General features: G+C 44.7%; 1 protein-coding gene across 1 annotated transcript in view; it reads left to right on the plus strand.

Annotated features, from left to right (window-relative positions):
• The first annotated feature begins 5,848 nt into the window (after positions 1–5,848).
• ARRDC4 (arrestin domain containing 4) overlaps positions 5,849–26,891 on the plus strand; it is a 52,343-nt gene continuing 31,300 nt past the window's right edge. The window contains exon 1 of the mRNA XM_075855283.1: positions 5,849–6,701. Coding sequence (XP_075711398.1) covers positions 6,470–6,701 — 232 coding nt within the window. The 5' untranslated portion in view covers positions 5,849–6,469. The remainder of the gene's footprint in view (positions 6,702–26,891) is intronic.

Below are 26,891 nucleotides of genomic sequence, written 5' to 3' on the forward strand. Positions count from 1 at the left end.
AAAATCTGGTGACACAGCCTCTTTAAGTTCATGAGCTTAGATGTGATCGTTGTAATAACAAGCAGGTTGTGGAACCACTGCGCTACTCAACCGGTTTAACCCCTTCCCACTGCTTGCATTCTGGGCCCTAATGACCAAGCCATTTTTTTAGTTTTTCCATCGTCACATTCGAAGAGCTATAACTTTTTTATTTTTGCGTCGACATAGCTGTATAGGGACTTGTTTTTTGTGGGACAAGTTGTATTTTTTAATAGCACCATTTTGGGGTACATATAATTTATTGATTAACTTTTATTAACTTTTTTTTGGGGGGATAGAAGAAAACCTGAAATTCCGCCACTCTTTTTTGCGTCCTAAATCTACGCCGTTTACCGTGTGGTATAAATAACACAATAACTTTATTCAACGGGTTGTTACGATTGCAAAGATACCAAATTTGTATAGCTGTTGTATTATTTTTTACTACTCACACAGTAAAAACACTTTTTTTTCAAAATTATTTGTTTTTGTGTCTCCATATTTGAAGAGCCATAACTTTTTTATTGTTCCGCCGATGCAGTTGTATGAGGGCTTTTTTTTTGCGGGACGACTTGTAGTTTTTATTGCTACCATTTTAGAGTAGATGCGACTTTTTGATCACTTTTTATCACATATTTTTTAAGTCAGGATTCACAGAAAACAGCAATTTTTCCATTGTTTTTTATTTTATTTTTTATGGCGTTAACCGTGCGGGTTTAATAATGTAATAGCTTTATAGTCGAATTCGTTACGGATGCGGCGATACCAAATATGTGTAACTTTCTTACTTTACTCCCTGCACTATTTATTTATTCCGATGCAGCGATGTGAAAAGGCTATTGCATCAGAATAAAGCCCAATAATGACCGCCGTGAAAAGGCTTATCGGCGGTCATTAAAGGGTTAAATAGCACATGGCCCAATGGACCAGGAGTGTTATGGAATTGCAATTTGAACGATTCCCCAAAGGCTGCTGGAGAGTGCCGGGAGAGAGCGTGCACATAAAACCGCAACCTCGAATCCGTCACAACTTTGATCGACAGCATCTAAGGCGACCCTAAGGTGTTCGCCAGAGCAAGATGGGATGGACTTTGCTGCTTAGGATCCAGGTTGTCTTAGCAGAGTTCAGCGTTGGATAGGAAGTGCAATGCAGACTAAATCCTAAATCACCAAACAAGGGGTTAATGAGAGACAAGCCGGGGTCAGTTTCCAAAATGCCTAGAAGTCAGGAGTGCAGGGAATTTAGGAAGCTTGATCAGACACCAGAAGACAGGAAAATTCAGAAACACTGACAGGTGGAGGAGGCTGGAAAATATTAATTCTACACCTGAAGGCAGAAAGACAGACAAAAGAGATAGGCTCAAGGTAAAACAGACACACCGTCATGGTAATCTTAAGGGAACAGACATTTTCCTGACAAGGAGATAACGATGAAGTACACCATAGGGTAAAGCAATAGAGTGGACATGCTCCGACTGAGGTCAGGGCAAGCTGAGTCCATGCAGGGATGTAACCGGGCAGAGGGTCGGGCAGTACTGGTACGAGAGAAGAAGCCAGACCGGAATTGATACTCAGATCAGCAAAACACAGTGAACCTTTGCCGGAACAAACTAACGTTGAACCAATGTTGCTCAGGCATCAGGTGACCAGTGAGGCTGTCTTAATATGTACAGGGCATCTGGGATTGGTTAGGGATGACTTTGAATGCCCACACCCAATAAGACACTGAATGAGCTGTAGCAGAACGTGTAGGGGGAGAGGGGCAGCGAGCAGAGGCACACTGGCGTCTGTGCATGCTGGGGATGGCAGCATGCCGACACGCTCACGGGACCAGAGCGCCGGCAGCAGAGGTAAGTAACCCGGCGGCGGGGACCGCTAGTAGGAGTGTCAACCGCCGCTCGCGTTACAATTGTTATCAGTTGGATTCTGCGTGTCAGAGACACGCAGAACCAGCTTTCAGCCGAGTTGTCAGTCCAGTTGACCTGACGGAATCGGCTTTGATACTTTGCTGATCTGTCTGCAGTCTGCAATTTATCTTAATGTCCTTTAAATATTACCCTACTAGGAAAGCTTTGATTGTGTGCTCTTGGCAGTGTTTGGGATTTCTTACATTAAATCCTGTCCTCCTTTGTACACTATGACACTACAAACACACTGTACATAATTTTAAAAATATTTTTTTTATTGATCCGTTGCTATATTGCCAGATCTCTAAATCCACTAATGTTTACTAATCAATGGAGTAAATATACCTTCCATCTTTATCTGTCTGATAGGTTACTGCACCTTTAGAGGCCCTAGAATAAGGACAGATATAGGGTGGGATATTTATATAAAAAATTCTTAGCTACATTATCAATGATACTAGGGCACATTAGTGCCTCTATGGCTTCAATTACCGCACTCCTGCCAACCAGTGGCATCGCTAGCACCGGACGTTTTCGGACTTTTGTCCAGATGCTCCATCTACATTAGCTATAGGGGTCACAGCGGTCGCGATTGCGACCAGGCCCCAAAGCCAGGTGGGTCTGCGGCCTCCCGCACCGCATCTATAAGACATAACTATAGTAACTGGGGCCTATGTAATAAAATACACAGGCCCCTGTTACTATAGTAACAGTATACTTACACTCCTCGTTCCCAAGCGCAGCAGAGGTCCTAACATCTTCATGGCGTCAGGACCGCCGGAGGCGAAGAGGAGGGTAAGTATAACGTTACTGTCTGCTGGGGCCCTGTATCTAAGCCTACCTTTTGGTAGGCTTAGATACAGGGTCTAACAGACACTATAACACAAGGGCCATGTATCTAAGCCTACCATGTGGTAGACTTAGATACAGGGCCCAGCAGGCAGGATCACACATGCTAAGCTTAGATACAGGGCCCCAGCAGACAGTAATCTTATACTGTATAAGATTACTGTCTACTGGGGCCCTGTGTCTGAGCCTAACATGTGGTAGACTTAAATACAAGGTCCAACAGACAGTATCACACATGGGTGCTGTATCTAAGCCTACCACATGTGTTACTAATGTTTTTTTTGTGTTTGTGCTTTTTTTACAGGTTCGGCTTTTGGACTACGTCGGATTCGAGGACTACTTCAATGACGGCTTTTTTTATTTTCAATAAAATGGTTAATGAGGGTTATGTAGGGGTTTTATATTTTAATAAAATATTTTTTCTATGTCTTTGGATTTTTTTAAACTTTATTACTACCGCATTCGTAATGGCTGCTAGCTGGCAGCGTTCTTCGCCCGCAGTCCTTGCATTAGATTTAATAGCCTCAAGCAAAAAACTCTGTGAAAAACACGGGAAAAAAAGTGCAGGCAGTTTAAAACCTGCCACAAAATGGAAGGAATTCTGAGGAAGATTTTTTCAGCTTGCAAAAAACTGTGAACTGACCCTAGGGCTATGTTCACACAGGGCAGATATGCTGCGTAAAAGCACACAGCGAAACCGCCCTGTGTGCCGCAAGGAATTCCGGCCGAAAAACCGCACAAAATTGTGGTGCAGTTTTCCAGCCGGGATGTCCGCTGCGGAAAACTGCACAGGAAAAAAAAAGGATACTAAACATGGCGACATGTCACTCCGATGTCCTGACGTCACGACGCTCAGCAGCGCTGGGATGACTTTTCATCCCATGTGACCGCTACAGCCTGTGATTCGGAGGCCGGCCTGGACGAAGAAACACAGATTCTGGGTATAAGATTCCTTTTTTTCTGAGTTGCGTTTTTGTGGCGGAATTGCTTTGATTCCGCCGCAAAAAAACGCAACATCTGCTATTTGTTTTACCTCCCCATTGAATTTAATGGGGAAATCCTGCAACAAGTAAGCAGCGTTTACGCAAATACAATTGACATACTGCGGATTAAGAAACCGCACGTCAATTTCTGAGCTTTTTTTCTGCTCAGCATTTACGAAATCCGTTGCGGAAAATCCGCAGTATTTACACTACGTGTGAACTGACCCTAACAGAGAAGCTTAAAAACTACCATCCTTATTCTGACAAATCTAAAGGTGTTGGAACAGGTGATGAATATGGCGTTGAGAAAGGACCCGTTCTTTTCAATGCAATTAAGCCAGAAAATGATAAATATGCTCAGGTGAGTGCATTAATGCACACAAGAAAATACTTAGGCCGGGTTCCCACGGGACAGATACGCTGTGTAAAAATCACGCAGCATGTCCGACCTAGAACCCGCAGGATATTCCATCCGAAAAATCATGGTGCGATTTTTCAGACGGAAATTCCGCTGCGGAGAAAAGACGTTCATACTTACCCCCTACCTTCTCTGGCGTCTGTTCCGGCCTCCCTGGGAGACGTTTCAGGCCATGCGACGCTGCAGCCTGTGTTTGGCTGCAGCGGTCACATGGGAAGCAACGTAATCCCAGGAGGCCGGACTGCATGAAGAAGTAGGGCGTGCTGGGTAAGTATGTTAATTTTTTCTTCCGGCGTTGTGATTTTTTCAGCGTAAACGCTGTGATTACGCCGCAAAGACTGCAACGCTTGGCTTTCTGTTGTGAGTTTTGCATCCCCATTAAGTTGAATAGGGAAATCCTGCAACGGAAAATGAACGAAAACGCAGCATAAATTGACATGCTGCGGAATTAAATTCCGCACCGCAGGTCAAGTTATTAACGTTTATGCTGCATTTTTTTTTCCGCAGCGTGGGCATGAGATTTTCTAAATCTTATCCACTTTGCTGCTACTGTAAACGCAGCATTATTTACTCCCAGAATTCCGTTGCAGAAATTCCACAGCATTTACGCTACGTGGGAACCCGGTCTAAGGGTAGGAACACACATAACGTATTCAGTGCGGATACACTGTGTTAAGCTGCGCAGCGTATCCACCCTGAACACCGCAGGGAATGCCGTCCGGAAAATGGCACCACAGTGTGATGCGTTTTTGCAGCCTAATTTCCACTGCGAAGCGGTGTTGAAAAAAATAAAATAAAAATGTTCATGCTTACCCCCTCCCTCTTCTCAGCGCGTAGTCTGGCCTCCTGGGATGACGTTGCAAGCCATGTGATGCTGCAGCCTGTGATTGGCTGCAGCGGTCACATGGCCTGCAACGTCATCCAGGGAAGCCGGACTAGAGAAGTTGCAGGGAACCGAGGGTAAGTATAACTTTATTATTTCTATTTCTTACTTGCGATTTTTGCCGCGCATCGCTGTTATTCCGCTGCAAATATCGCAACACACACTGCTTTATTGCAGGTTTAAGCACCCCATTGAATTCATTGGGAAAACCCACAACAGAAGAGTTGCATATTCGCACAATTAATTGACATGCTGCGGTTGAAGTAACCGCACTGCAGGTCAATTCATGTGTTTTTTGTCGCTGATTTTTACCGCAGTGTGGGAATGAGATTTGTTGAAATCTCACCACACTGCTGCTACTGTAATACGCTGAGGATTTTCCGCAATTAATCCGTTGCGGAAAATCCGCAGTGTTTACGCTGTGTGTGTTCCTACCCTAAAGGAAGATTCAGCTCTGCCACATCTGTATAGTTGTGGATAACTTATTAAATCATTTCATTGTGATAATAGTATGTCAACACATCATTTCGTCCTATCTCTTAGCAGTGACTGGTTAGCTGAATCACACATGCTCTCCCCATACCAGCAACACCGAAGAGAAACTTCACAAGAAACTTTCACCTGCAGTCATCCATTCAGCTCCAGTGTGACATATTCTGCAGTGATCTGTGACACTGTGAAGGAGCCTGTGGTTGGAGACAGACATTCAGGCTATCAATTGGCTGTGAGTTGGGAGTAAGGCAGGGCTGGCAAAAACAGGGAAGTGTTTAGGACTATGAGCTGTCGCTACACCCTGAGCTCACCCACCTTCAGGAGCACCAAACAACAGTGAACTGGCTGAAGGATCATAAGGGGGCAGTAGGAGGAGGTCAATTATCTGTAGAGCACACCTTAGGAGAACCTTGTGCTCTCTTACTAGCAGCAGTGTTCCATGCCTCGCATGTCTCTGCATCACGTGAGCAGATGACTATTTAACCTAATGACTATATAATATTCAACTTTGTGTTTTCACTTTTGGTCACAAGTTTTCCCTTATAATCCAAATCCGACCCTTTGCGTGCACTTCTTGTTTCGATGACAGACAGCGGTGATTTATTCCAAGCAGCTGGAAATAGCTCCTATTGGAAGCCACCCGATCATCTTATCATCTGCTTAGCAAGTATTACATTTTTGCAACTAAGACAAAGCTGCGCCAAACTTCGCTCAGGCCTATCCGAGGTGTTTTTGCCCCCTTAAACCCACTATTTTTATTTTTTAACTTCTTCATCTAAAACATATTCTACTTTTTTAAAACTTTTTAGCCAAATTTTGCAAACAGCCCAATACCTGTTTACTTGAAGGACTTGCATGACATCATTATAATCATGTGTCATGTTTTAGATTAAGTATACCCCAAGAATTTGTGGGTAAAAATGGTTGGGCGAGTTATTATGAGCGTTGTGCTTGAAAACGAGAGGAAAAATGGCTACGCTGCCGGGGAATCGGTATCTGGACATGTGATTCTGGAGCTGCTGGAAGATATTCAAGTGTTAAGACTTCACCTACGGGCACGTGGGGGAGCATTCGCGTCTTTAACGGTGAAGAGAGGAGGAGAATGGGTTGAATATCTCAATGAGGAGATTACCTTACTGGCAGAATCCACAGGTGAGAACCCCTGTAGCCGACTGTACAGAAAAATGCATTGCAATATTGGGAAAGGTGCACTCTTGTAAGACTGTATCACTGGTACTTTCCTGAATTGTACACTCCTGCAGAATATGTTGGCGCTACATAAATAAAGTTTAAAAACAGGCATCTTAACTAACAGAAATCTTTGCAGTGAATTTCCCTTTATTAGTTTTTCTTATACCCACCCTTTATCTATATGCATTTGTGTTTAGAATTCTTACATGTTGACTTTTTGATCTTCTCTGTAAATGGCTTTCTAAGTTCTTTTCTATAATATGAGTTTTCAGCACTTTATAATGATATAAGTTCACATGGCTTTCTTTTATAACAGGGATGTTTATAAACACTATGCTTTTTGCTTATTTCCTGAAAGTAAAATTATTTAGACAATATCAGATTAAGTACTAAGCCTCTGTTCACATTTGCGTAAATGGGATCCGTTGGGATTTCCAGTATTCATGACATCAAGCATAGCGCAGTCTGCAATGCTATTTTTGCCATAAAAAATATCTGAACCCTAACCGACCCACTATATTGGGTCAATGGGGTTCATCATCCTTTAGAAAACAGATTTGGCGTAGTTGTCATGGCCATGAATAAATAGAAGTCATGACGCTAGTGTAAACAGAGCCTAAAAAATAGTTTTTCTTGTGACCATTGCTGCTACAGTGCACCGTAAATATAATTCCCAAATTGGGAAGTAAGGGTGTGTACAGTTCTGGCAGACAATTTATACCACAGATTTTGCTGCGATTTCGTGCATTCTGTGCTACTTCTCCACACATGCTCTGCTTTCAGTGCAGATTTTTTCCGCTACATGTGAATGTGGTTTTAAAAACCCCATCTGATGTAAATTGTTTCTGATTTGCGATGCAGATTTCACACCGTAAATCCACAGCTTTAGATTTCAGTTGAAAATTGCTGTAGGACTAAAAAAGGTCTTCCCAAAATCATCGATCATTTTCTAATCGCTGAGGGTTCTTGAACTGCTCAAATGCAGTGAAGAGGACATTGAATAAGGCGGCGGGTCTAGAATGCGCGGTGCCGCTCCAGTCAAAGTCTGACCGAAACAGCCGAATACAGCACCACGCTGTTTCCGTAATTCTCATAGACAGTGAATGGAGCGACGGGCGAATGCTCGAACACTGCTCCATTCAACTCCTTCTTATTACGGGGGTTGCAGTGAGAGGGATCTGGGGGTTCGGAACCCCTGTTTCCTGTGGATAGGTGATAATTTATGATTTTGGGAATACCCCTATAATGATGTGATGTGTCCATGTCTGTCTGCGCCAGCCTTACGTGTAATAATTAGTCACCTCTCTACACCTTGCAAACCAGGATTATCATTATAAGATTATTACTTTTTAAGGATCAGTTAATAAAAAGCATCAGCAAATCTAAATCTGTTCTGTATTTTTTTTACAAATTCTAAGTGATATTTGTCCGATGGGTTCACATTGTGAGTTGTTTTTTTTTTTCGCGTTTTTGATGCTTTTTCAAAAGCGGTCAAAAGAAACACATATGAAAAATGCACACGCTTTTGCAACAATGCATGCATTTTCTAAATACCCCGGTGTTTTTGAAAAATGCATGCAGTTTTTCAATGCACATTGTAAGCCCAGCCATGCAGAGAAAACAATCACAACTGTTTCATAAGTTTTTTTTATTGGGGTTGTCAGGTAGCAACTTATTAACCAGTCTGTGGTCTCTTTTACACTTTTTTGGTCAATATTTTGCATCAGTTTTTGGAAGCCAGAACCAGGAGTGAATCCTAAACAGAGAAATAGTATAATGGAAAGATTTGTGCCTCTTCTGTATTATAGACCCACCACTGGTTTTGGCTTCCAAATACTGATGCGAAATTCTGTAAAAAATACTGCCGTGTGAAGGAGGCCGGTCTCACATTACTGAGGTAGTAAACACAAGGCAGAACTTTTAGGTCCCTTTCACAGGGCAGAATTTAGGTCAGTAATCCTAAGCAAAAATCAGGAGTGGGTCCAAAACACAGAAGAGGTACAAATCTTTCCGTTATACTTTTCTCTGTGTAGGTTCCAGTCCTGGTTATGGCCTCCAAATACTGACTTATAAAAGAGACCTAAGGGCCATATTTTGTAAAATTAATCATAAGTTTTCTGTTTAACCCCTTCTCAAAATCCTCCATATATATATATATCTACTGCGGAGGTTGGGTGGGGGAGTATGGAGCTCCGCAGAACGTCAGGGCTTCACAGGAGACTGTCAGTATAATGATATACTGCAATACATAATTATTGCCGCATATCATGCAAGCGATCCAACGATCGCTGGTTCAGAAAAGTTAAATAGTAAAAAGAAGTTAAATACAGTTAGTTAAAATAATAAAAACATATATATGTATAGACAGCACACAAGAAAATGACGACATTACACTGCGAACACTAATGCCACCTAAATCACTAAATATAAATAAATATGCATTGCTGCTGAATCTACTTACAATAATGAGGTTCATAGTGTACATTTTGATCAAATTGTGTGAGCCCACCTGCCATGACAAGGTGACCTCTATGAGGTAGGTCTCTAAGGGTATGTTCACACGGCCTATTTACGGACGTAATTCGGGCGTTTTTGTCCCGAATTACGTCCGAAAATAGCGCCTCAATAGCGCTGACAAACATCTGCCCATTGAAAGCAATGGGCAGACGTTTGTCTGTTCACACGAGGCGTAATTTACGCGCCGCTGTCAAATGACGGCGCGTAAATAGACGCCCGCGTCAAAGAAGTGACCTGTCACTTGTTTGGCCGTAATTGGAGCCGTTATTCATTGACTCCAATGAATAGCAGTGCCAATTACGTCCGTAATTGACGCAGCTTTCAAGCGCCTGCACATGCCGTTACGGCTGAAATTACGGGGATGTTTTCAGGCTGAAACATCCCCGTAAATGGAGGCAGTCACTAATCCCACATATATGCAATACATAAGAAACACAAGAGTTTGATCAGCACTTTCCAGCAAAATTAAACAAAATGTGTATATAGGTGCAAGAACGCCTGTGACAGCAAATTTATACACCACACAAGAAAATGGCAACAGCACACTGCGAACACGAATGTCACCTAAACCACTAAATATATATAAATAAAATTACAAGTTAAAAAAAAACAACTTTTCGCCCGCATAAAAATTCCCTTAATGCCACTCAATCAACAAAGTTATGGCTCTCAGCATATTGCTACAAAACACAAATTTTATTTTTAACAATCATTTTTTTCCTAAAAGTAGTAAAACAAAAAGCTGTGTATAAATTTGGTATCGCCGTAGTCGTATTGACCCTCAGAATAAAGTTAACTTGCTAATGTTTTTCCCCATTTAACCCCACAAAGATTTTTTTCCAGTTTCCCACTAGATTACATGGTACAATAAATGGTGCAGTGAAAATCCACAACTCATGCCGCAAAAAAAAACCCCACTCATACAGCTTTATCAACGGAAAAATAAAAAAGTTATGGCTTTTGGAAAGTGGGGAGGTAAAAACGACAGTAAAAATTAGAAAAATGACTGCGACGGGAATGAAACAAATGACATTGTACACAGAATGCCCTGAATCTGAATGTATGTTCTCATTGTTTCCCAGCCCAGCATTTAAACATTTCTCTGACTGAATTGTAAAGATTTTTGCTTTAATTTTGACATATTATTACTTCCTAATTGTGTTGTTTTTACAGAATTAGGACATAACAGTACATATGGGGATGCACCCCCAAGAAAAAAAAAAGTCCTATGTACCCAAATATGGTGCCGTTACACAAAAAAAGAAGCCATTATATATCATATGATAAAAAATTAAAAAGTTATGGCTCCTAGAAGACGTTGACATAACAACAATGTATTCAATTACTACATGGCAACCTTGACCGTGATACAGGTCGCGTGGACAAAAATCGCTGTGTCGCTGCCGTTGAATGTGGTCGCTTTGCAACCCGTAAGTTGCCGCAACACCACAGTCGCAAAGAATCCAAACCCGCTGGACTTCTCGTGACTGTGGTGTCTCGTTCACAGCAACTTGCGAGTCCACATTTACTTTCATTACCTGCGATAGAGGCAGCGAGACACAGTGTAGTCTTAGGGTATGTTCACACGCACTGTTTTCAGACGTGCTCTATTACGCCTACAAACATCTGCCCATTGCTTTCAATGGGTTTTACGATGTTCTGTTCCCATGAGGTGTAATTTCACGGGTCGCTGTCAAAAGACGGCGCGTAAAAAGACGCCCGCGTCAAAAAAGTGCATATCACTTCTTGGGACATTTTTGGAGCCGTTTTTCATTGAAAACAGCTCCAAAAGCGTCCGTAAAAAACGCAGCGGAAAAACGCGAGTGGTTTAAAAAACGTCTGAAAATCAGGAGCTGTTTTCCCTTGAAAACAGCTCCGTATTTTCAGACGTTTCTGAGTTTGCATGTGAACTTACCCTCATTGTGCAAAACATAGATAAGTGTATCCACCTGTAGAAAAAAGTTAACTCATTATTTATGTCGCACAGTTAAGGGCATTGATTTAAAAAAAAAAAGAAAAAAGGTAGAATTACTGTTTTTTTGTTTTTTTTTCCATTCCTACCCCACAAATTAAAATCTAATCAATAAGTTATACAGTATGTGCTCAAAAATGATGCCATTAAAAATATTAATAAATATTAGTAAATATTAGTAATATTATTATAGTAGTAAAACAAGCCCTCATTTAGCTACATCGAAGGAAAAATAAAAACAAGTTATGGCTCTCGGAATATAGTGACATGAAAACTATTTTTTTCCATGAGAAGTGTTTTATTGTGTAAAAGTAGTAAAACCTAAACAAAAAAAACAATACAAATTTTGTATAGAGAAACAAAGAATAAAGTGTTCATATTTTTTATGCCGCAAGGTAAACAGCATAAATTACAAAAAATAATAATAATGGCAGAATTGCTGGTTTTATTTCTATTTCCCCCACTACAAAGTTAACAAGTTACCCAACAAGTTAAATGTACCTCAAAATTGAGCCACTGAAAACTACTAGTCCCGCAAAAAAAACAAGCCATACAGCTACGATGATGGAAAAATCCAAAAGTTGTGACTAAAAATCCAATAAATTCCTGCAGCCCTTAACGACGAAATAAGCTCGGTCCTTAGGGGGTTAATTGGTCAGTTATCGTTACTTATCGGTTGTACTGTCCCCTTCATTTATTATTTATGTCATGGGCATAACTAATAGAATTGAGTCCCCATAGAATGGACCCTACAACAGCAAGTGGGTTTAGGACATGGAAAGCTCATGATTAATGTGGTCTTTATTGTATGTACTGTTTATTTTCCTACTTTTCTTTGGTCTCCCAATTATCCGCATTGAGTTTCCTAACCCCTTCCATCATTTACAGCAGAGCTGGACAAAACCCGGTCACCGTCGCGACAAGAAAATCGGCCCTGGTGACCAGGTTTTGCTCCTTGCCCTTTATACATTTGGCACCAGGGGGCTTTGACAGACAGGGTAAGCACACATCTATGTAGGCTGCAGTATGTAGCTTCCTGATAGCAGAAGTTGCATTGCAGAAGCATGTGTGTAAGATGGGTTTGGGGTCCCTCTTATTTAATAATGGATCGCATCAGAAGATTGAGTTGCAGTTGAACAGTTAACGTTTATTCCCTTCGCAACAATGCGGCAATTCTCTTAAAGGGTAACTAAACTTTTAAAAAACTTCTGAGATGTCATAGTGATATGTCAGAAGTTTTAATAGGTGGGAGTCTGAGCACTGAGACCCCACTGATCGCTATATATGGATAGAGGACATTGACGTAATTGGCTCCTCCAAGAAAGGAATCACCTGCCAGAGCGTAGCCGACGCTCTGGCCAGGGATTCCGCTCCTAGAGGGAACCCCTTGACGTCACTGTCCATATATGGACAGTGACGTCAGGGGATACTCCTGGAGCGGAATCCCCGGCCATAGTGTGACCAATGCTATGGCTGGGGATTCCGCTCCTAGAGGGTGTCCCAATGGCGCTATCTACTGGGGAGGTAGCGCTATATACAGGGTGGTGGCACAATTTTCAAGGGGAGTGTGTCACTATCTACATTAGCATTGTGGCACTATATTGGGGCACTAACTACACTGGACACTGTGGTGCTATCTACATGGGCACAGTGTGTGGCACTATCTACGTGGACACTGGCACTTTATATGTGGGCACTGCCACTAGTGGCAGCTAAGGGGGCATTATACTGTATGGGGCAACTATGGGGAATTATACAATATCGGGGCCGGTATGGGGCATTATACTGTATAGTGGATAATAGGGGGCATTATACTGTATGGTGGCAGCTAAGGGGACATTATACTGTGTGGGGCAATATACTGTTTGGGCGAAGCTATATTGGCATTATACTGTATGGGGCAGCTGTGGGGGCATTATACTGTTTTAGGGCAGCTATGGGGGCATTATACAGTATGGGGGCATCTGTGTGGGCATTATACTGTATGCTGGCATCTATGTGGGCATTATATTGTATGGGGGAAGCTATGGGGACATTATGCTGTATGGGGGCAGTTATGGGGCACTATACTGTATGGGGGCATCTGTGTGGGCATTATACTGTATGGGGCATCTATGTGGGCATTATACTGCATGGGTGCATCCATGAGGGAATTATAGTGTATGGTGGCAGCTATGGGGGCATTATACTGTATGGTGGCAGCTATTTGGCATTGTACTGTGTGGGAGGCACTATGAGAGCATGATACTGTGTGGGCTGAACCAGGTGTGTATGGGCGGGGATTGGGCGGGATTAGAGGCGTGGCATAAAAGGGAAAAAAATTGCCGCGATACGCATCGGTTGTCTCTCTTTGCGATACTTAAAAGTTGGGAGGCATGCTCTTACAATTCCGTCAAGGGATGGTTGGCGTGCTGGCTCTAAAGTGTAGGTGTTGGGATGCACGGCACAGGAGCCATTTTTAGGTGAAGCTTAACAATGAAATGGAGCTAGTGCAGTGGGTGGATTTTTGTGTATAAATCAGCCGGGAGCCCGCCAAACAGTGTTCAGAGTGTGGTCTAATGTTTATGAAGTAACAAGTCTGTGCAGGAGGGAGTGAGGAGCTGTGACAAGATGCACTGGTGGAGATAGAAGGCATGTTCAGGATTTTAACTTCCTCAATGTACCTTTAAAACTCACACAGATTTTTATCCACTGCCTGTGAATGAAGTCTAGAAATATTATATATAAAATCCACTGAATACTCTTTCAGATTTGCTGCAGATTTTCCCTATTGCAATGCAAAGAATGAAATCTGATGTAAAATGTGCAATAAATTTTGCCACAGATTTCAAGCCATTGCCGCAGTGGAAATATTCTCCTCCATGCGATCATAGCTTTAGACTACAACTGGAATGGGAAATATTCTGTATGTCTAATTAAAAGCATAAAATCAGCTCAGAAGACTGGCAGCTCTGTACTATGTAGAAAGCATGATATGGTATAAAAACGAACATCGCACTGCTCCTCAGCTCATCTGCAGATTCATCACATCACCCGGCCATATTACGGCTACTTACAACGTCCAAGTTGTACTAAGTCATGTGGCACTTAACATCTGGCACTTAAACAAACATCATAAACATATATTTGTATTTACAGCATTGTACTGTCAGCCTTCAGAAGTCAACGGGGCAAGTAACTGTATTGTGGCTAATGTGGACTAAAAATGAATCACTGCTGATTTTTTTTTATTTGGCTGCATCATAGGAAAATAAGCACAAAAATCTTACGACAAAACGAAAAGATTCCACAGCACTGGACTGCAAGTGGGTGCATGCCTCAAATAGACCTGGTCCGCGGTCCTGGATATCAAGCAGACAAAGAATGGACAGAGGCAGCACTTCCAAAAAGAGCAAGAGCTATTTATTCACCCATGCGACGTTTCAGTCGCAGACGTTTCATGCTTGAAAAAAGTCCAGTTGGACTGAAACGTCGCATGGGTGAATAAATAGCTCTTGCTCTTTTTGGAAGTGCTGCCTCTGTCCATTCTTTGTCTGCCCAAAAATCTTACGGTCACACCAAGTTCACACATTACATTTGACGGTACTGTTTAAAATGTTCCATTGCATGTATGCCCCAGATGTATGCAACCGTACCAAAAGAGTGCCAATATGTCTGACAATGACTCCTGTCGGCCTTTTCTTCATTGGGTCAATGGTTTTCGCAAGAGACTGTGTCCCAAGCGCAACTTTCAAATGCTAACCTGGGACCTCCCTGTTTCTAACACCTAATGAACTCCCTGTTACTGGGTGCCCAGGCTGACTCTGCCAGCTGTTGCCAGGTCACATGGGTGATATACTGGCCTGATATCTGGCAAAGCCAACCTGCTGATTTTATGAAATTAAATACTGTCACTGAAAGGCCATGTTCACAGAGGGCTGATACGGTGCGTAAAAGCACCGTACGGGCGCTGCAGGGAATTCCAGCTCAAAAACCGCACCAAATTGAGGTTCAGTTTTTCGGCGGGAATGTCCTCTGTGAAAAACTTCACTTATGAAAACATTTCATACTTACGTAGCTATGGCAACACGTCCCTCTGCCATCCTGCAGCCAGGCCTGCTGGGATGACATATCACCCCATGTGATCGATGCAGCCTGTGATTGGCTGCAGCATTAACATGGGATAAAACGTCATCTCAGGAGGACGGCCTGGACGAAGAAGCACAGAATTCTGGTTAAGTATACGATTTTTTTTTTCTGAGTTGCGATTTTTGCCGCAGAATCACAGCAACAAATAAACATGGTACAAACAAATACAATCTGAACAAGAGCCGGACCGCATGTGAATTTCTGAGCTTTTTTTTATTTCTGAGCGTTTTTTAAGCTACGCATTTACCCATCATGTGGATGAGATTTGTTCAAATCTCATCCACTTTGCTGCTACTGTATTATGCTGTGGATTTTCCGCAACTAAATCCGTTGCGGAAAATCCGAAGTATTTGCGCTACGTGTGAACTTACCCAAAGGGTGAAATCTTCTCTAGTAATACATTGTATGAGCCGCGGCATGCTGAGGGAGCCTAAAGGGGCACGAGGGGAGAAGAGGAGCGGTAAGGTGAGCATACCTTTTTTAATAATCCCCTGAGAAAACATTCCTAGATTGAACTGCAGTGCATTACTTTAATCTGCATGTCAATTTATGCTGCAGAATCATCTCACTTTTGTTGAAGTTTTTCTTATTTGAGTTCCATGGGGGGTAAAAGCAGCAGCAAATAGAAAATGTTGCAATTTTTGCGGTGGAAAGCTACTATTCCGCAAATCTGAAAACAAAACCCCTTTTCTTGTTTAAATTGAATAAAAAGTATATACTTTTCCCCCAGGCATTGTCATAGCGACGGCTCCTTGTTCTCCTGGCTGTGCGCCGTGCAGCCTGACTTCCTGGGATGATATTAACCCATGTGACTGCTGCAGCCAATCACAGACTGTAGCGGTCACATGGGCTGCAGCATCATCACAGGAGGTCGGGCTGCACGGAGACCAGAGGGACACGTTGCTATGGCAATGCCAGTAAAGGTAAGTATTGGTGTAATGGCAGGAAGGAGGTGAAGGGAAAGTGAGCCCTAATCTACCCACCGCCCTGTCCCTGCCTACTTGCAACGACTCGCCCTAGGCGACGAGGTACAACTGGGCGGCGGTCCCTACGCTGGCTAAGTGCACAGGAAGACAAACAGGGGACACGCAAGGGAAGGGGCAGTAGCCACGGAACGCCACGAGGAAACGGGGCGGCGAACGAACAGTCAGGACCAGGACGAAGGAGTACACCCGAGCGGGCACGGAGACAGAAGCAAGCCAGGGGCAAAGCAAAGCAGGTCAAGCAGAACTGCAGCAAGGCAGAAGCACGGCAGAAGCAGGCTGGAGCAAGCAGCAGTGGGGCCAGGAATCCAAAAGAATTACAAGCACTGAGGGAGAGCACAGGGCAGGTAATAAAGGGCAGGGGGCGGAGCTAACTCCGACAGACCAGGCCGCGATAGGCTCTCCCACTCCTGAGCCTGCCACCCTGGTTGGTGGGAGATGGTGTCAGTCGAACAGGTCTGGCCTCAGGTGTGGATTGATTAATCCCAGGAGAATAGCTAGATGAAGTACCTGGCAGATCCCTAACAATTGGCTTTTTTTTCTGCTCTTCTTTCCTCTGTTGCGAAAATCTGCACCACAATTTGGTGCAGTTTTTTGGCTGGAATTCCCTGCAGGTTCTAGATTGGATACACTGTGCATTTTTGTGCCGTGTATCCGACCTGTGTGAGCATAACCTAAGTGGGAACCTAACCGTTAAAACAGATCTGGCACCATAAGGATATGTTCACAAATGGCAGATTTTTGTCACAGAAATTTCTGCAACTAAAATTAGTTAATACATCTGAATTGGGCTGTTTCTGCAGCATGTGCATGAATTCCTGCAAACTTCATTCAGATAAATAGTCGCAAAAATTCCTGAGACAAATCTTCCATGTGGGGCACTCGCTTTTTATGATCGACGGCTCCATATGTAGATTAGGCACTGAGGAAACCAATTGCAGATGTAATGTCTTTTGAAGGAGTCAGTTATGGTGATGGAACAGGATTTGCAGCTTTCTGGACATGTTTACATGTCTTTTAGCTTTGTAGAGTCAGAACTTTCATGTTGTGTGTGACACGGTGACATCTGGGTTACAGGCTCCTAGTATAGTGTGGTGTCCACTGGAAAAACATGTGCTACTCCTAATTATAGCCCCGGTATTATAACACCCAGCATTCCACTACTTATTGAACGTCCAGCAATAATGTCACTCCCACATGTCTGGCCACTGTACAACACTATACAAATAGTCACGTGTTTTTGTTTTTTGTTTTTTTGCCTTTCACTAATATTAACCTTAACCTCTTCGAGACACAGCCAGTTTTGGCCTTGTGGACACAGCCTATATTTTTAAATCTGACATGTCACTTCATGTGGTAATAATTTGGGAATGCTTTTACTTATCCAAGCAATTCTGAGATTTTTTTTACTCATGGCATATTGTACTTTATGTTAGTGAAAAAATTTGATCGATAAGTTGAATATTTAGTTGTAAAAAAACACAAACATTTAGAGAAAGTTTGGAAAAATTTGCATTTTTCTAAATTTAAATGTATCTGCTAGTAAGACAGATAGTAATACCACACAAAATAGTTACTAGTTTACATTTCTCATATGTCTACTTTATGTTTGCATCATTTTTGGACGTCCTTTTATTTATCTAGGACATTACACGGCTTAGAACTTTAGCAGCAATTTTTCACATTTTCAAAAGGCTATTTTTTGAGGGACCAGTTCAGTTATGAAGTGGCTTTGAGGGCCTTATATATTATAAAGTCCCCATAAATCACCCCATTTCTAAAACTGCACTCCTCAAAGTATTCAAAACAGCATTCAGAAAGTGTCTTACCCATTTAGGCGTTTTGCAGGAATTAAAGCAAAGTGGAGGTGAAATTGACAAATTTCATTTTTTTTGCCGAAATTCATTTGTAATACTTTTTTCCTGTAACACAGAAGGTTTTAACAGAGAAAAGCAACTCAATATTTATTTCCAAGATTCTGTGGTTTTTAGAAATATCCCACATGTGGTCCCAGTGTGCTAGTGGACTGAAACACAGGCCTCCGAAGCAAAGTAGCACTTAGTGAATTTTCAGGTCTCCTTTCCATTAGAAAATATTTTAGGCACAATGTCAGGTTTGAAAAGGTCTTGTGGTGCCAAAACATAGGAAACACCCTCAAAAAGACACCATTTTGGAAGCTACACCCCCCAAGGAATTAATTTAGGGATATAGTGAGCATTTTGATCCCACAGTTTTTTTTGCTAAATTTCTTTGAATTAAGCCATAAAAATGAAAAATCAAAATTTTTTCCAATAAATCATACAATGTTTTCATTTTTACAAACACCACAACATTTGTAAAGCAATTTCTCCCGATTACGGAAATACTCCATATGTGGTCATCAACTTATGTTTGAACACACGGCAGCCCTCAGAACGGAAGTGTAATGGCAGGAAGGAGGTGAAGGGAAAGTGAGCCCTAATCTACCCACCGCCCTGTCCCTGCCTACTTGCAACGACCCACCCTAGGCGACGGGGTACAACTTGGCGGCGGTCGCTACGCTGTCTAAGTGCACGGGAGAACAAACAGGGAACACGCAAGGGAAGGGGCAGTAGCCCACAGAACGCCGCGAGGAAACGGAGCGGTGAAGGAGCAGTCCGGACCAGGATTAAGTGGAGTATACCCAAGTGAGCACGGAGAAGGAAGCAAGCCAGAGGCAAAGCAAAGCAGGTTAAGCGGAACTGCAGCAAGGCAGAAGCACGGCAGAAGCAGTCTGGAGCCAGCAGCAGTGGGGCCAGGAATCCAGAAGAATTACAAGCACTGAGGAGGGGAACACGGCAGGTAATAAAGGACAGGGGGCGGAGCTAACTCCGACTGACCAGGCCGCGATAGGCTCTCCCACTCCTGAGTCCTGAGCCTGCCACCCTGGTTGGTGGGAGATGGTGTCAGTCGAAAAGGTCTGGCCTCAGGTGTGGATTGATTAATCCCAGGAGTATACCTAGACGTAGTACCTGGCAGATCCCTAACAGTACTCCCCCTTTTATGAGGGGCCACCGGACCCTTACTAAGAGGACCCGGTTTAGTAGGGAAGAGAAGGTGGAACCTCCTGATCAATACCCCAGCGTGAACATCACGGGCAGGTACCCAAGTCCTCTCCTCCGGCCCGTATCCTCTCCAATGGACCAGGTACTGGAGGGAGCCCTGGACCATCCTACTGTCCATAATCTTGGCCACCTCTAATTCCACCCCCTCAGGGGTGAGAACGGGAACAGGAGGTTTCCTCGAGGGGGACCAGGACGGGGAGCAGCGTTTAAGGAGGGAGGCATGGAAGACGTCATGTATGCGAAAGGATGGGGGCAGCTCCAGACGGAAGGATACAGGGTTGAAGACTTCAATGATCTTATAAGGTCCAATAAATCGGGGAGCAAACTTCCTGGACGGAACCTTAAGGCGCAAGTTCCTGGACGACAACCAGACCAAATCCCCGACGACAAACCGGGGGTTAGCAGAACGTCTACTATCCGCCTGAATCTTTTGTGCGCTCTGGGACGCCTCTAGGTTCTTCTGAACCTGGGCCCAGACAGTGCACAGTTCCCGATGAACATCCTCTACCTCAGGATTATTGGAACAACCAGGGGAAACGGAGGAGAACCTTGGGTTAAACCCGAAATTACAGAAAAACGGGGAGACCCCTGACGAGTTACTGACCCGGTTATTCAGGGAAAATTCAGCAAGGGGAAGGAATGAGACCCAATCGAATTGGCAGTCAGAGATGAAACACCTTAAATATTGTTCCAGGGATTGGTTAGTCCTTTCCGTTTGGCCATTAGTTTCGGGATGGAAGGCGGAGGAGAAGGACAGATCAATCTCCAACTTTTTACAAAAAGCTCTCCAAAATAAGGAAACAAATTGTACCCCTCTGTCAGAAACGATATTGACTGGGGCCCCATGGAGACGCAGGATATGTTTCACAAACAAAGAAGCTAACGTCTTGGCGTTAGGTAGCTTTTTAAGGGGCACAAAGTGGCACATCTTGCTGAAGCGGTCTGCTACCACCCACACCACCGACTTGCCCTGAGATGGAGGCAAATCGGTGATAAAAATCCATGGAGATATGGGTCCAAGGTCTCTGGGGAATGGGCAAGGAACGTAGTAGGCCCGCAGGTCGGGACCTAGGGGTTTTGGACCTAGCGCAAACCTCACAAGCGGCGACGTAAGCCCTAACGTCTTTAGGCAACCCAGGCCACCAATAGTTTCTGGTAACGAGGTGTTTTGTGCCCAAGATGCCAGGATGACCAGATAGAGCGGAGTCATGGTTTTCCCTGAGTACCCTTAGCCGGTATTGCAGGGGAACAAACAGTTTGTCCCCAGGGACGTTCCCGGGAGCTGCACCCTGATCAGCCGCGATATCAGAAGCTAAATCAGAATCCGTGGCAGAAACGATTATACCAGGGGGTAACATACAAGCAGGATCCTTCTCGGAAGGAGGATTGGCCATGAAACTACGTGACAGGGCATCAGCCTTAATATTCTTGGACCCAGCCCTATAGGTAACCAAGAAATTAAATCTGGTAAAGAATAGTGCCCACCGAGCTTGTCTAGGATTAAGCCTCCGGGCCGATTCTAGGAAAACCAGATTCTTGTGATCCGTAAGGACCGTTACCTGGTGTCTGGCCCCCTCCAGGAAGTGCCGCCACTCTTCAAAAGCCCATTTAATGGCTAGAAGTTCGCGGTTGCCAATATCATAGTTACTCTCCGTGGGCGAAAACTTCCTAGAGAAGTAAGCACAGGGGCGGAGATGGGTGAGGGAGCTGGTACCCTGGGACAAGACGGCCCCCACTCCCACCTCGGATGCGTCAACCTCCACAATAAATGGCTCCTCTTGGTTGGGCTGAATCAGCACGGGGGCCGAGATAAAGCACTTCTTGAGGGTCTCAAAGGCCTGGACGGCCTCAGGGGGCCAATGGAGGACATCAGCACCCTTGCGAGTAAGGTCCGTAAGAGGCTTAGCGACGACCGAGAAGTTGGCAATAAATCTCCTGTAATAGTTGGCGAACCCTAAAAAACACTGTAACGCCTTAAGGGAGGCAGGTTGGACCCATTCCGCCACAGCCTGAACCTTGGCAGGGTCCATGCGGAATTCATGAGGAGTGAAGATTTGCCCTAAAAATGGTATCTCCTGTACCCCAAAGACACATTTTTCAGTCTTAGCAAACAGATTATTCTCCCGAAGGACCTGGAGCACCTTCCTGACATGCTCCGCGTGGGAGGACCAGTCCTTGGAAAACACCAGTATGTCATCAAGGTACACAACAAGAAAATTACCCAGGTAATCTCTCAGGATTTCATTAATAAAATTCTGGAAGACAGCAGGGGCATTACACAACCCAAAGGGCATGACCAGGTATTCGAAATGACCCTCGGGTGTGTTGAACGCAGTTTTCCACTCATCCCCCTCTTTGATGCGGATAAGGTTATATGCCCCCCGTAGATCGAACTTAGAAAACCATTGGGCTCCCTGAACCTGATTAAAAAGATCCGGAATCAAAGGAAGTGGGTACTGGTTCCTTACGGTGACCTTATTCAGGTTACGATAATCAATGCACGGCCTAAGACCACCATCCTTCTTCCCCAAGAAGAAGAAGCCAGCACCTACAGGAGAAGTCGAGGGGCGAATGAAACCCTTGGCCAGGCATTCTTGGATATACACCCTCATAGCTTCACGTTCGGGACATGAAAGATTAAATATCCTACCCTTAGGAAGCTTGGCACCAGGCACCAAATCGATGGCGCAATCGTAATCTCTATGGGGGGGCAACACCTCGGAGGCCTCCTTAGAAAACACATCGGCGAAGTCCTGAACAAACTCAGGAAGCGTGTTTACCTCCTCCCGGGGAGAAATAGAGTTAACAGAAAGACATGACATAAGACATTCACTACCCCATTTGGTGAGATCCCCAGTATTCCAATCAAACGTGGGATTATGCAACTGCAACCAGGGGAGACCTAATACCAGATCAGACGATAATCCCTGCATCACCAGTACAGAGCACCGCTCCAAATGCATGGAGCCAACCAGGAGTTCAAAAACAGGAGTATGCTGAGTAAAATAACCATTAGCAAGGGGAGTTGAGTCGATACCTACTACAGGGATAGGATAAGGTAAATCAATAAATGGCATCTTTAGAGACATAGCAAATTCCACAGACATGATATTAGCAGATGAGCCAGAATCCACGAAAGCACTGCCCGTGGCAGACCGGCCAGCAAACGAGACCTGAAAGGGAAGCAAAATTTTATTGCGTTTCACATTGACGGGAAATACCTGTGCGCCCAAGTGACCTCCCCGATGATCACTTAGGCGCGGAAGTTTTCCGGCTTTTTATTCTTGCGCCTGGGACAGGTGTTCAGTAGATGCTTGTCGTCCCCACAGTAGAAGCAGAGACCATTCATTCTGCGAAACTCCCTACGTTGTCGAGGGGACATGGAGGCCCCGAGTTGCATAGGTACCTCCGAGTCCTCCGTGGAGGGGCGAGGAGACGGGACCTCGGGGGGGATCGCAGAAAAGTCAGAGGGGAGCACATTGAAGCGTTCAAGCTGACGTTCCCTGAGACGTCGGTCAAGTCGTACTGCTAGGGCCATAACCTGGTCAAGGGAGTCAGAAGAGGGGTAGCTAACCAGCAGATCCTTCAGGGCGTCAGATAATCCTAACCTAAACTGGCACCTTAGGGCCGGATCGTTCCACCGAGAAGCTACACACCACTTTCTAAAATCAGAACAGTATTCCTCAACCAGTCTCCTACCCTGACGTAAGGTCACCAGCTGACTCTCGGCTAAAGCAGTCCTGTCAGTCTCGTCGTAAATGAGTCCGAGGGCAGAGAAAAAACGATCAACAGAGGAAAGTTCAGGGGCGTCAGGAGCCAAGGAGAAGGCCCACTCTTGGGGCCCTTCCTGGAGTCGGGATATGATGATACCCACCCGCTGGTTCTCGGAACCTGAGGAGTGGGGTTTTAGGCGGAAATACAGTCTGCAACTCTCCCGGAAGGAGAGAAACGTCTTACGGTCCCCTGAGAACCGGTCAGGTAACTTGAGGTCGGGTTCTAGAGGTGAGGTGAGGGGTACTACTAAGGCAGCGTCACCCTGGTTGACCCTCTGGGCCAGGGCCTGGACCTGTAGGGAGAGGCCCTGCATCTGCTGGGTCAGGGTCTCAAGGGGGTCCATGATAGCGTCAGCGTAGGAGAAATGGTAGACTAGGTATAGGCTTGTAATTATGTAATGGCAGGAAGGAGGTGAAGGGAAAGTGAGCCCTAATCTACCCACCGCCCTGTCCCTGCCTACTTGCAACGACCCGCCCTAGGCGACGGGGTACAACTGGGCGGCGGTCCCTACGCTGTCTAAGTGCACGGGAGAACAAACAGGGAACACGCAAGGGAAGGGGCAGTAGCCCACGGAACGCCGCGAGGAAACGGAGCGGTGAAGGAGCAGTCCGGACCAGGATGAAGTGAAGTATACCCAAGTGAGCACGGAGAAGGAAGCAAGCCAGAGGCAAAGCAAAGCAGGTTAAGCGGAACTGCAGCAAGGCATAAGCACGGCAGAAGCAGTCTGGAGCCAGCAGCAGTGGGGCCAGGAATCCAGAAGAATTACAAGCACTGAGGAGGGGAACACGGCAGGTAATAAAGGACAGGGGGCGGAGCTAACTCCGACTGACCAGGCCGCGATAGGCTCTCCCACTCCTGAGCCTGCCACCCTGGTTGGTGGGAGATGGTGTCAGTCGAACAGGTCTGGCCTCAGGTGTGGATTGATTAATCCCAGGAGTATACCTAGACGTAGTACCTGGCAGATCCCTAACAGGAAGGAGCACCTTTTGGCTTTTGGAGCTCAAATTTTGCTGGAATGGTTTTCGGTGCCATGTCGCATTTACAAAGCCCCAGAGGGGCAAAAACAATGGAAACCCCCCAAAAGTGACCCCCATTTTGGAAACTACAACCCTTATGGAATTTATCTAGGGGTATAGTGAGCATTTTGACCCCACAGATTTTTAGCAGAATTAATTTCGAAGTAGGCCGTGAAAATGAAAATCTAATTTTATTCCAATAAAATTTAATTTTAGCTTACATTTTTTCATTTTCACAAGGGCTAAAGGAGAAAAAGCACCACAATATTTGTAAAGCAATTTCTCCTGAGCATGGTAATACCCCAAATGTGGACATAAATTGCTGTTCGTACCCACGGCAGGGCTTAGAAGGGAAGGAGTGTTATTTGGCTTTTGGAGCTCAAATTTTGGTGGAATGGTTTGCGACGCCATGTTACATTTGAAAATCCCCTGCAAGACCAATTCAGTGGAAACCCCCCAAAAGTGACATTTTGGAAACTACCCAACTGAAGGAATTTATCGCGATGTATAGTGAGTATTTTGACCCACTGTTTTTTGCAGAATGTAGTGTAATTATGGCGTGAAATTGAAAATTAATTTTTTTCTGATAAAACGTGTAAACTTTCAATTTTTACAAGGAATAAAGGAGAAAATGCACCCCAACATTGCAATTTCTCTCGATTACGTCAATATACCATATGTGGTCATAAACTGCTGTTTGGACACACGGCAGGGCTCAGAAAAGCAGGAGCGCTATTTGGCATGCAGATCTTGCTGATTTGATTTTTGGGCGCCATGTTGCATTTGCAAAACCCTGAGGTACCAGAGTACAGTGGAAGCCCCCAAGAAGTGACCCCATTTTAGAAACTACACCCTTCAAGGCATTTATCATTTGCCTGGGCAAATAACAGGGCTCTGAATTGAAGAGCACCGTGCGCATTTGAGGTCTATTTTGGTGATTTTCACAGCATTGGCCCACAATTTCAGGGCTCTGAGGTCCAATAGTAAAACAAACTCCCAAGTAGTGACCCATATTTTGTCAACTACACCCCGTAGGGCATATTAAGGGGTGTAGTGAGCATTTTGACCCACATGTTTTTTCATTAGAAATGAATGCGTAGCGGATGGTGCAAAGTAAAAATTGCAATTTTCCACTGATATGTCATTTTAGTGCACAATATGTTGTGCCCAGTTTGTGCCACTAAAGACAAATACCTCATAAACTGTTTAGTGGGTTCTCCCGGGTATGGCAATGCCATATATGTGGACATAAACTGCTGTTTGGGCACACTGTAGGGCTCAGAAGGGAGGGAGCACCATTTGGCTTTTGGAGCGCAGATTTAACTTGGTAGTAGTTCTGTTTGGGGCAGGGGCGGATTGGGCATTGGCTCTACCAGGAGAGTTCCCAGAAGGCCAGTCGGATCATGACGTCATGAAGCCGGCCCAGAGCCACTTAAATTATAGGGCAAATGCTGCTTCTGCACGGCCCCTTGCAGGACTTCACATGACAGTAACATCCCGGCCGGCATCACTGTCACATGGTGCGGTGTTCAATGCTGCCCACCATCTATGGATGTTCACTCTTAAAACATATGCTTAGTCTCCTCCGCTACCCATGCGTTATACTCCAAACCTGCCTCTCTGCTACTGAGGTCTGTGTCCTCCTCGGCTGATCCATCCTGCAAGCTTCCTTGGTGACAACGCAGCCTGGTTGCTTCTTCGATCCACTGCTGTATAAGGAGGTGATCAGATCTAAGTCTGTGGGTAAGAGGTGGGCTGTGTAAGAGATAATGAGCCATATATCTCTACAGCAGGGGCTCCTCTCTCCTAGTAGTACCCTTTTTCTACCCCCCTGCAGTAATCCTCCCCTCTATTTTCCCCTCTCTCTGCACTCCTCTGCCCCATCTGCTGTAGTGCTGCCAGTCTCTCTACCCTTCTCCTTTAGTAATTCCACCTCACTCTACCCCTCTCCTGTAGTACTGCTCCTCTGTCTACCCATCTCCTGCAGTACTGTCCCCTCTATATACCCTCCTCCTGTAGTACTGCCCCCCTATATCTACCCTCCTCCTGTAGTACTGCCCATCTATAGCTACCCTCCTCCTGTAGTACTGCCCCTCTATATCTACCATCCTCCTCTAGTACTGCACCCCTATACGGATTTAGCCCATCTTTATCTTGACTCTGATAACTTCCTGCAGCGTAATATCACACAAAAAAGCTATTGAAAGATAAAGGATCTTGCCAATGTGTATTTAATGTGTTAAAATTCAAGATAAAGACGGCTACATCTGTATCTACCCTCCTCATGTAGTACTGCCCCTCTATATCTACCCTCCTCCTGTAGTACTGTCCCCTCTATATCTACCCTCCTTCTGTAGTAATACCCCCTATCTACCCTCCTCCTGTAGTGCTGTCCCCTTTATATCTAGCCTCCTCCTGTAGTACTGTCCCCTTTATATCTACCATCATCCTATAGTACTGCCCTTCTATATCTACCCTCCCTATGTAGTACTGTACCTCTATATCTACCATAGTCCTGTAGTGATGGACCTCTACCTACCCTCATTCTGTAGTACTGCCCCCTTTATATCTCCCCACCTCCTGTAGTACTGCTTCATCTCTATATACCCTCCTCCTGTAGTACTGCCCCCTCTATATCTACCCTCCTCTTGTAGTACTGCCTCTCTATATCTACCCTC

Source organism: Rhinoderma darwinii, chromosome 3 (assembly GCF_050947455.1).
Source record: "Rhinoderma darwinii isolate aRhiDar2 chromosome 3, aRhiDar2.hap1, whole genome shotgun sequence".
Classification (NCBI taxonomy): domain Eukaryota; kingdom Metazoa; phylum Chordata; class Amphibia; order Anura; family Rhinodermatidae; genus Rhinoderma; species Rhinoderma darwinii.